We start from the raw sequence: 12,281 nt of genomic DNA on the forward strand, positions 1-12,281 counted from the left end.
CATTGAAACTGGGAGGGGGGGCATGGTATTTGGGAGGGGAATCATTGATGTGCTGGAGGAAGTTTCTAGACGCTGAACTGACCACCTTACTGCGCAGGTGGAGGAGGGGTGTTTCCCGCCAAGGCCAACGGTCCAGCATTCCATCCTGGTGATGCCTTTCGAAGTTATCTCACACCTGACATTTGGGGGATATATGATTGGACTGTGCACAGGGATGCCAAGGGGAGGGGAATGAATTATACATTATATTATTAGCTTTCACGCCTAATTAACCAGACTCAGCTTAGCTTTGCAACTGTTCATTTATAATTAGTAAAAGTACACTTGATTTCAATACAAATGGAGTCCAGTGGTTTTCTTTCCTGATTACTGAATGAAGTGATGCTGACAGGTATATTTGATATTTATTTTTATTTATGTGTTATTATTCACATAACCATATTTTATGACAATTAGTTCTAGCTTCAAGAACTAATTTCCATTCCTAGGTCAAGATTCAAAATCCTTTAAAATTCCAAATCAAGTTTCTGGTTGATTTCAGTAACAAGTATACTTTGTCAAAGCCCAATAAGGTTAGATTTGCTGATGAAACACACTCAAAATTCCTCTGATTTGTTGCTGTAATTGAATTTCACAACAGAGCTAGTCTTCCCTCCTGCAAATGGTTTGGGAAACTACTGCAAATCTATCTCTGCAATATAGGAGAGACTTGCTATGATGAGACTGATTTTTCCTAACGCTAATAGTCGTTAAAAAAATCTGTTGCTATAAAGTTAAGCTGCATTCATCACAAATGATATAAAAAACAACACTCATAAAATGTTCAAATAATATAATTATTTTTAGGATTTTGTTAAAGACACAAAAACAAATAAATAATCAATTATGGACAATTGTGTATATATATGTGTGTGTGTGTGTGTGTGTGTGTGTGTTTATTTGTGCTGATAAATAAATAAAGGGAGACTAGCATAGATCTATTTCAAGCTATTTAGCCCTCATCAGCTAGCCATACCCTTACTGGGATTTGAACCTGGGCTATATTACATACTAGGCAGAGATCTTAGGCATTAGGCCACAGGCTCTTATCCGTTATCAGCGAAGCCAGGGTGAAAGGTATCTATTAGATTTTTACAACACCTGGTAAGCCCCAATTATGGGAGGAAGCTAACTGCTTCCATCAACTGTCAATCAGCTCGTCACAAGAGTCCATCACGACAGAAACCCAATATTTTTACTGTTGCCTTTGTTATATTTGTGTTAGAAAACCCATCTGCAAAAATGCATACCTTCCAAGCAAATGACAATTGTGAAACAATAATAGTTATTTTCCAGCCAAGAAGAATTCTCCCAGATAATGCTATTATTTGAAGACATCTACTCCCACCTTGTGGTAAGCACAGTATGTGCTGTTTTAAAAATGTATGCTTAAAATTTATGTTCCTTTAACTTGAAAATTAAGATTATTAATTAGCATACTTTTATTAATATAATTCTATAAGTAATTGTGTGAAAGATATAGAATTTACCAGAAGGTAATATGTATCAGTATTTGCATATCAGCTAATGTTTTCCCATTGATTTCTGCACACACACACACACACACACACGCACACACTATAGCATAGCATAGCATAGCATAGCAATATATTTCTCATTTTTAAACAGGATATTTTCAAAAAAAATATCATTTTATATAGGATAAATAGGATATTTTCATGAAAAATGGTTGCTTGATTGACAAGTTAAGAAGCATTTATTTAGACTCATAAACAATCAAGTTTTGACTCTGATTTACCATTGCCATAAACTGAGGGCATGTTATATTTATTCAGATAAGGTTGCTTCTCAACATCAAAAATATTGAAGATAACCTTGAAATCTATGGATGTTACTTTATATTCTTGAATAATCACTTTTTGACTTTTGGTTAAGATCAAGAATAACATCTTGAATGTAATGTTATACATACTGCTTTTAGAATTAAAAAAAAGGTATGTCTTTCCTAAATATCTCACTTTGAATATGTGAATAAATAATTTATTAATACAATACCATATAACTGTTAAAAACTCGTTATCCTATCCAATTTTGATGTCTAATATCTAATTCTGAAGAATATTTCCATATATACAGTACTGGTATCGGACAACCAGAATAAAAATTCTGTGCCCTTATGATGCAGTTTTCTTCAGATAGAATTGAGACATTACTTCAACATCTTATGATTACTCTGGGTCCTAATTTCAAAAAATGAGTTTTCTGGTTACTTTATTTGAAACAGCCCAGGTGGCTTTATGTATGCTAATTTAAAGTTCTACAAAGCTCAAGGCCAGGGCAATGTCAGGAATTGTGGAGTCATCTACTTCGGCTTCTGGTTCAGAAAGACAATGTCTATTGAGCACTCACCTTTTTCATTTCCATTTGCATATTGCGGAGGTTTGTTTTTGTCAATGCTATTAAAGCTCTGACTTCTTCGATTTAAATTGGAAGCTCCCTGGACTTTGGTACTGCTGCCTGCAGCTGGCACCCTTGAAGGCCCAGGAAGCCTAGAACAGTACAGTCAGAAATAAATGTGTTGCAGTTGCAAACATGTGAAAGGTAACATGGAATTCATAAATAAATTCATAGACCTCATTAACAACAACAAACTTTCATGTGCTTCAAGGTTAGTTAGCCACTGCCATGGAGTTATCAGTTTCAAAAGGCACAAATCGAGGATAGATGTTGTATAGGATCACAAACACACAAGGACCCTTTGCATTTTCCATTCACAGTGCACAAATGAGTCCCTGGATGCTTCATATGCAATTCAATTTTTTCCAATTTTTTTCTAAAAGAATAAAAGTCTATCTTAGTGGAGCGTTTATTTGAGGAATAGACTGTGTAAACTCTTTTCTTATATAAATACATGTATGACAGCAGGGTAGCTACGATGGCAAAAACAACAAAGATACTTGTGGCATTGATAAATAATAAATATGTAAGGTTTAAGGCACCATAATACCCTGTGTTCTTTATCCTGTTTTATTTGATGATGAGATTACTGATTTCTGTGGTTGAGAAGCTTTTGTCTGGAAATAAAAATTGCTGTATTAAAATGAACCATTCACCACAGTTCCAGTCAAATATTGCATGTGTTGGTGTTTGCTGCCACCATCTGAAACTTCCTGGTTAGTAAACTTAATAAAAATGCCACTGTCTACAAACTCACCTTATGCTATGTATAATGTATAGCATGGCCTGGTTTAGTGATAAATTTTTTTAGACAACTTCAAATTATGTCCATAGACATACCTGTAAATGTAGAGATTTTGCAGCATCGATGGAATTTTACTAATATTGAAGTCAGATACTTTTGTTAAAAAACAAAATAAAAAACCCTATCACCATTAGCAATAACTGAAAGATAGCACAGCATAAATAGAAAAAAAACATACTTTAACATTTCACCCTGTCTGCCTTTTAATTATATCCCCTTCCGAAAACCCTGACATTTTTCTACATAGAAATTATACATTATAAAAACACAGTCTTGAATTTGCAACTGCTTATTAATATTTCCATTTCATATTTGATTACTACGATATAAACTGAATCAGTGTTTAGCTTTCAGGAGGATATGCTCTGACAGTCACCCTGAGTTATTTTTGTGTATGCGACAAGAAGAGCAGATTGTTTCATTTCTAGATTTTTTTTAGATACAGTAATTTTACAAAATATCCAACTACAAAGTTAATTATATTTCACTATGTTAAAATCCATGTGAAATATAAAATATATAAAATATATAAAATATTCACAATATATAAATTGAATAAATAAATATATTAAGTCTATTTATGGATATTCCACCCATAGAATCATTTTAAGCAAGTAAGGAAATGCAAAGTTTAAAGCAACAATAATTTACAAAAAAACATACTTTTGATTAGAAGTTTACAAAACACCCTTATAAATTTATACTGTTGGACAAATAACAACTGTTAATTTCCAGACAGAACAAATTGTGAATGAGACAAGAGAGTCCGTAAGAAATGAGACTGAAAACCTATGACCACAGGTGCCCAACAACTGCACTCTGGTATAACTCATTTCGTGTTATCTTAGCAACTTGGACAGAATGACTTATTCATGGACTACCCAACTGATAGCCAGTAATGAACTGTTTTTCAAGGAATACACATAATCAACACAGACTGAACACAAAAGGAGGAACCAGGTGTCTTCCTTTAGGAAATAAATGAACTGAAAGTAGTGATTCTAAGTAAGAAAGCTACAAAACTTGGCAGAGTGACAGGGTTATATAATGACATTCAGGCTATTCAGAGCTGTACAATTTCCACTGAAAATATGTTTTGCTTCTAGCCTCTTTCACAGAAATTATGCTTGCCTCTAAATACTTCATTTTATTAAAACCTTTTTAAGTGTCTTTGATATGCACTGGAAAAGCACAAATTGTTTTTATTCAAGTACACTTTTAATATACAACATAAGTACCCTATCTACACAGATTGACAGGGATTCTAGAATCAAGGAGTATTTCCTATTCCAGCTTGGACACTTCAGGATCTCAATCTGTTTTACTTGTAGAATGTGTGCTTTAGTGCAAGGCCAGAGTCTTTTCTAATGCTTTAGTGCAAGGCCAGAGTCTTTTCTAATCTTCCTTTATGTGAAAAATGATAATGGAAAACAAATTTAGAAGACAGTTGTGCATTTCTATTTACAAGCCCACAGACTGTTCTATTTTACACAGGGCTGGTTTCTTTTGTAGTATTCCAGAATAAAGTACTAGTACACAATTCAGTTTCTCTTCTTTCTGGCTAGGCCGATAAATGAAAAAAATGGGGGGGGGGGTTGTTGAGTTGGATGAGAACTCTAGTAGTCAACTAAATCTATTTTTTAGTGGTTATAATGTATGAACCTAGCATTTTGGCTTGGTATAGGTGCAAAATTGAACATACATAGTTTATTCAACAAATCAAGGTAAAAGAAAAAACAATTATCTGAATTAATGCCATGTGAAAATATGAAAATCCAACCACTGTGACCAGAATAGACAAGCCTAGAAATGAGACTAACAAGCAACCATCAGTTGCAAACAAGGTTCTGAAGCACAGCTAAACTATATATATTTCAAGCCTTTTCCCAACTGTTTTCCCTCCAAAGGTGCTAGAGTACAATTTAAAATTCTAAATCCTAGACTTGGATGTAGGCAGTTAGGATGCAAAATCTAAAACTTGTTTGGTACATGGAATTAAAGTATCGCGTCCTAGACACGTGGCTATACAATTTGCACTTGGACACCTTTCAATGAGAGGAGCTTATTCTCTATCTGGAAAATTGGTTCTAGTCTAAATTGCTATTATTCCCAGCTAATGCTCATACTGCAGTGATTCAACATTTCTGAAGAACATAAAGACCAAGGCGTCTTAGGTTAAACAAATTCAACCTTCAATTTAAATTGAATTCAGAGCTTTTGAATCTAAATTGCCAATAGACACTGAACAAGTCCTTTGAAATATTTATGTTACATTGCTAAGCTGCATCATAAGGATATCTCTAGTACAACTATCCTTCTGTAGATTCTTTACTGTAGACATGGTCAGTTTTCCACTAACCAACAGAACATCCTGTAAAACCTACACCTGAAATATTATAATGAACTACCTTAATATCTATTGTGGGTTAGAGAATAAAAATGCCAGTGGGCAGTGACTCTATTAAGCATCACTAGCAAGCAATAAATTAGAGATGTTAACTGACCTAGAAAGCTTTTTTTGACTGGTTGCAATTCCACTGTGATTAGACTGAGTTGTATATCTGGCTGTCAGACTGCATGAGAAGAAACAGAGAAATTGAATTAAAGAATGTTGTTGAATATGCATAAAAAGCACAAACTTACCACCAACTGATGAGTTAATGCAGAACATGGATAGAACATGACTAGAAAGCAAATTAAAGAATCAAATGTAATGTTAATAGACAGAGTTTCTAAAATACACATTACGATGTAATGAGCCGTTCTTTGTACTACTTTAGCTTATAGAGAAACATCCTCTCAAATATTGTAATTGCTTTAAAACACTTCTGAAATCACTGCTGAATTCTCTACCTGCTTTTATGGTCAAAGGACCCTTCAGTGTAGCACTCTATTGTTTATATAAAGTGAAGATTAAAATATTTTAAAAGATACTCATTCAAGAGCACCAATAGACCATGACTTTCAGATCATTGAGAATGTTATATAGCATTTTAAGACTAAAAACTGTGCATATTTTAGAAATGGCAAAGAATCAGTATGACTTCGCCCAGAAGCAGGTAGAGCTATGAATCTTCATTATCATACTCTGCAGATCATTTTCCAACTATTTAATACATTCATTGAGTCAGAAGAAGCTATTTAGACTATCAAATCCATTCTGTGCTCAATGTAGGAATCCAACTTAAAGCATCAGAAGGCAATCCAAACTCCACTATAGCACACTGAGCAAACTAACTTTGAGTACATTCACCACCTTTCTAAGCATTTGGTTCCACTGCCAAAGTGATCATACTGTTATAAAATAAACCAGTCATCCAAAATAATCCAACTCTTACTGCTGTGGAAATATCCTTAGTCAAGGAATTGATCATTATGTATTATAAGCACATCTCATGCTGGTAAACAGTGAAATAGAATGTTAAAGATGAAAACAGGTGCTGGACTAGCATTGACAAGAATGTTATAAAGCTAATTGAAAAGTGATGAAAATGACAAGTGACATGACTTTGTTTGATATATTAAACAACCAAGGATGTGATATTAATAGATAATTCATTCTTTGGTCAACTTCTTTTTTAATCACACTGTGTCAGAATGCTGGTTTTTTTAAAAAAGCCTCAAGCTGAAAATTTCACTCTTCTAAAAAATTTTTTTTAAAAAACCACTAGAGAGCTGATTGAAATTTCGCTGAGATATACAGAAGGAGCAGGCAGGCAGGCAAGGACTGAAGTGAAAATCAGAAAAATTCTGCCGAGCTGAGCTTTATCCAAATTGCTTTGACTTAATGCCTAGGATTGGCAAATTCTGTTTCTATTAGAAATAGCAAACAAAGCAGAGCTATAGTCTAGATATTTAGCATTAAACAAAAAGGCAAAAACTTGGAAAGTGTCATAAAAAACTCAAAGGACATGGCTAAAGAACTATTTAAACTTTGGTATTTTTTCCAAAGTAACAGTGCTACAGTAGGAAACAAGAGTGAAGAACACAGAAAGAAAAAAGAGAATGGCAAGACAGCTTGATTCAGCATTAATTTGCTTATTTACTTGACAGTAACTTAATCAAAAACAAGGCAAACCACAAAAACCTGTTCCATGAGAAACAATTTATATAAATCAGTCACTTTTATGTGATCATATTTCACATCAGCAAAAACGGACATTTAATTTCAATGTTAAGAGGTAAGGGATGGTTTTCTGTATTCTTTTGGGAACAGAAAATGCTTCTATGTGGAATTAAAGCTAAGCAGCAAGGGGATTGCTTTGCATTGGAGAAGGGGACTAAAATAACTGTGTTGAGGGTGGTTGAGGTACAGCTTATTTTGCAATAAAATAATCTATTTTCAACCTGAAACTCAGGAAACAAACACCATAAGGAAAGAAAATATTGATTGTAAACACTACAAATTATTTTTAGACTAGGTTAATGCACTAAATAAATTGCTTAATTAGATTGAAACAGCATGCAGTGCTAATTTCATAGGCTAGTAAGCTAAAAGGGTAGATAGCTTCCTCAATGTAAAAACAAAAATGTTATTTTATTATTTGTAATTATCTATCTATCTATCTATCTATCTATCTATCATCTATCTATCTGTAATCTCTCTTTTCAAATTATTCAATGAAATCATATTTATAGCTTCATAGGTAATAAAGATAGACCTACACATAGAAAGAATTAAGGTATGGGTATATCTTAATATTTTAATTTAACTTCAAAAGTTAATGAGTCTCAAGACTCATTTTAATAATCTAAGGATATTTAACATCACTAAAAGTTTGAAGACTTACTTTCTGTCTCTAGGACTGATTGTTTTTAACATTCTGAGTTGTTCCATATCTGTAGAACCTTAATATCAGATTTGGTAGGAAGCCTTACCTATTTGGGATTTTAATTTAAGGGATCCTATAACTTAAGAGGCATACTTCCTGAGGAATGACAAAGAAAAATATTTTCACTTTGCCTCAGACTATTTCTTTTCTTTCATATTTTCATATTCATGTTTCCTACTGCCCAAAAGCTAAAATGGCCTTCCTTCCGTATGCAGAAGTACAAGCAAGTTAAAAGATGAATGTTATTTCAGTTTCTAGGATAGAATAGCATCATGTAAGTTTTTAGGTTCTCTTATGAGCAGTACACTGTAGGCACATGAACTTATGTTCTCTAAGTTATCACTACTACTCTTTCATCTATCTACTACCAGATTCATCCTTCCTGCCCACACAGACAATTTTACCAGCAACTGGCTTTTCCAAAAGCTCCTACCTTCAGATAGATGATAGATATAGATAGATAGATAGATAGATAGATAGATAGATAGATAGATAGGTAGGTAGGTAGGTAGGTAGGTAGGTAGGTAGGTAGGTAGGTAGGTAGGTAGGTAGATCGATCGATCGATCGATAGATATAGATATAGATATAGATATAGATATAGATATAGATATAGATATAGATATAGATATAGATATAGATATAGATATAGATATAGATATAGATATAGATATAGATATAGATATAGATATAGATATAGATATAGATATAGATATAGATATAGATATAGATATATACATACATATACATGTCTGTCTATCTGTTTGTCTGTCTATCTATCTATCTATCTATCTATCTATCTATCTATCTATCTATCTATCTAATCTATCAGATATACTTTGCAAATTTGCAGATGGGTGAAGTTGAAAGGTATTACACATTGTTGTAAAATAGGGACTAATTGCTCTTTTCATCTTTAATTACTCTTAAGCCAAAAGCCAAGGTACATGAATGGAGAGGAAAACTAATTTCCTTTTCTTCATCTACACAGGATTTTCAACAATAGAGCAAAGGACTTATTTGATTCCTGCATAAACTTAACTTAAACTTAATACTGTGACTAAATACTATTAAGTATGCAGTGTGTAATTTTAACTATTTTAAACTGCTGCCTGTTTTATTTTACAGAGCTTCTGAATATAATACCTAACCCAGTATTATTTTTTCTAAATAATTAAAGCATAGAGGGCTTGTTTTAAAAGTTAAACTAATTGTAAATAAATGTACGTTTTTTATTTAATATCCTTGAGGCTAGCAAAATGTTCCTAATTTCCTTAAGTAGTTGCCTCATTAATTCTAGTTTTATGAGTATTTGAATATTTTATTTACTGTTAATGATATGTCATTTATGACTACTTACAGAAGAAATTAAATAAAGATAATTCCCTAATTTGGGTATGGCACAATAGTTTCTTTGAAAACATCTAATAAATTGATTTCATGTTGAGTGGCCTAAGTTCATGGAATTCAGGTTTTGTTTCTTTAAAAAGTATCAACCTTGTAATCCCATTCATGTAATATATGACAGATAAACACTAGAAATAATCTAATAATGTTATCAATTGCTGGTAGGTAGAATAATAAAACAAATTTTCCTGTAAATTTTAGTCATCAATGTTTGTGTTTAGCTATTAAGATTACAATGGAGAAAAAAAACCCAATGAAAACCATATTTCTCAGAATTACATACAGAAGTAATACTTTATTTTATCAGAGTTGCAATAAAAGAGTGACAGTGTCACTCTTGTAGGAGACCTACAATGGCCATAAAGGATGTGGGGGGTGTAGTTTGAGGTATTACACTCACTTCAGCATGCACCTTTCTCTATATGGATGTTTTACAACATTCAGTGAATTTTCCTAAATCTATTTAGGAAAATACTGGAAACATAAGAAAATTACCTAGAAAGCAGAGGATTTTAATCTATCTTGATTAGCCTAGAAGTGTTGACTGGAGATGCTTTCTCGGGTCCCAAAGAAAATGGAGATGGAAAATAAACAAAATAATATTTAATAAGGATTTCAACCTGTAACCCAGTATTGTAATTCCTATTTATTTATAATAGTACTAATATGTGTTGTGTTTGATGTATTTGTAGAGGTAAGAAAAAGATTAAAAGACTGATATAAAGATCCTTATAATAATTAAACATCCTTGAAACTTAAAGAGAAATACTTAAAGAGAAATGGAAAAGAAATTCATTGGCAGAATGTTACTGAAAATAATAATTTTAAATCAGAAACGGCACAGATCACATTAGGGAAAGAGCATGAAACAGTTCATCCTGGTCCCTACAGCAGCCTCCTGAAAGTAGCCACCATTTCGGCAAGAAATTGTGAGTGCACCACTGATGGCCACTTCCAGGAAGCAGCCACATAGCCCGGTGATGATTAGCTTGCCCTCCTTCCCTAACATGGCATGTAGAGGTCTTGAAAAAGTAAGTGTGCAATGGGTGACATGTGAGTGGGGAGCAAGCCCAAGTCCTGCCAGAACCTGGCAGGGCAAGATTGGGAGGAGAGAGGCAGAGGGCCCGTTCATCAACTTTTCATTTTTTTTGACTCAGTATCAGACATTATTCATGTCAACATAGCCAGTGTCATACACAATTTGTATCTGATGTTGGATTTGAATTGGAAAGACTATTTCAGCTTTTAAAAATGCAATTACAATATGCTGGTTAAAGTGAATTGACAAGTGGTCATGTAGGCTTTCATTTCATAAATAATAACAAGACAACTTTTTTCTCACAGAAACATCCTTGCCAGTTGACCTGGAGAAAAAAAGATTAATACCATGACAGAGTTTTTAGCATATCAGTACTGCCATCTGTTGGCAATTTATACATTGGAGGCCTTACTTTTCATTCTACCCTCAAACTTTTAAACCAGGGATGTAGGCAGAACGAAACAATTGCTTGCTTTTGAGGCAAGAATGTTGTAAAAACAATAACAACACCCACCACTGTTGCTCACACAGTAATGAAATGCTAGACTTAATTTATGACATTATTCTCGCCCTACTAGTATGACTGAACACATGGTATTTGGCAGTCAAAGCATAATACATATAAAATATTTTCAAGATTGTTTCCATTTCATGACTACTTCATTTATTAAACTTGCTAGCTGTTAACATGACAAACTTCACAAAGCTGCTGATCCAGTGGATTTTAGTATTCATGTATCAACTACATTGAAAAAATGACTTCTAGTTTCACAAACTAAATGCACTGCATATTTAAAGTAATACATACTAAACTAATGAATTAATCAGATCCATATGAATCTCAAGTTGTTACCACTATGTCTACAGGTCAAAATGTTAGTGTATCTATATTTTAGGATTTTGCTGACAGCTCTCTAATCAGTTTCTGTCTAACCCATAAATGTGTGTTTTTCTTTCAGTATGTGGGTAGTTGGAAAGTCATCACATAGTAAGAGAGCTTTTATTTATATATCAGTCTCTATATATTTATCTCTGTTTTTATCTCTGTTGCATAGATTGAATATTATTGATCCTGCCAACAAAGCAGCCGGCTAGTTATGATTCTTATTTTGATGTCTTTGAGGTCTCTTAGAATTATGACTGCCAGGATTCGAAACCACTGTGGTTTCCATTTTCAAATATGATACCTCTGTGGTCAAATTTGTATTTTACATTTCCTTGGATAAACAATCATTTGTGGGAGGTCTTACTTTATGAATCTTCTGCAATTAAGGTGTTAAGCTGTTTAAATGAAAGCATTTTATTTACAATATGTTTGCACCAGTATACATATCCTTGTTATATACATATAACAATTATATACTGTAGTTTCACAATTTTATATAGCTGTGAAGTAATGGCTTTTGTGGGAGATGATACACCCATAAGGAACAGCAGCTTAGGGGAATAGTCTAAGAAGCCTTCAGATAAGATAGAAAGAGAAGCTGTCAAGAAATACAGTTACAAATAAGCTTGCTATTGTTGTGTTTTTTAATTTTATGCAACATTTTCTCATCATGAGATGGACAGCTGGACATATTATGATTGCAGTGGGTATCAATCTGGTATATTTAAAATACTGTCTGACTCCTTGATGTATTTTGAGAATGTCTGCTCAGGCACAATGAAGATTATTGTTGTCATACAAAGCCCTCAGCTGGTAAAATTCAGGCTCCAAGAGTAGGAAGGCTTTAGTTATACATA

The 12,281-nt window shown here is 33.2% G+C and overlaps 1 protein-coding gene across 1 annotated transcript in view; it reads right to left on the reverse strand.

Annotated features, from left to right (window-relative positions):
• The window catches only part of NAV3 (neuron navigator 3), a 354,382-nt gene that overhangs the window by 118,359 nt on the left and 223,742 nt on the right, over positions 1-12,281 (reverse strand). The window contains exons 6-7 of the mRNA XM_087723408.1: positions 5,767-5,835; positions 2,410-2,549 (exon numbers count right to left, since the gene is read on the reverse strand). Of these exons, the coding sequence (XP_087579534.1) occupies positions 2,410-2,549; positions 5,767-5,835 (209 nt within the window). The remainder of the gene's footprint in view (positions 1-2,409; positions 2,550-5,766; positions 5,836-12,281) is intronic.

This window comes from Thamnophis sirtalis, unplaced genomic scaffold (genome assembly GCF_051295495.1).
Source record: "Thamnophis sirtalis isolate CommonGarterSnake01/CBP01778 unplaced genomic scaffold, rThaSir2_p1.2 scaffold_9, whole genome shotgun sequence".
In the NCBI taxonomy this organism is placed as follows: Eukaryota; Metazoa; Chordata; class Lepidosauria; order Squamata; family Natricidae; genus Thamnophis; species Thamnophis sirtalis.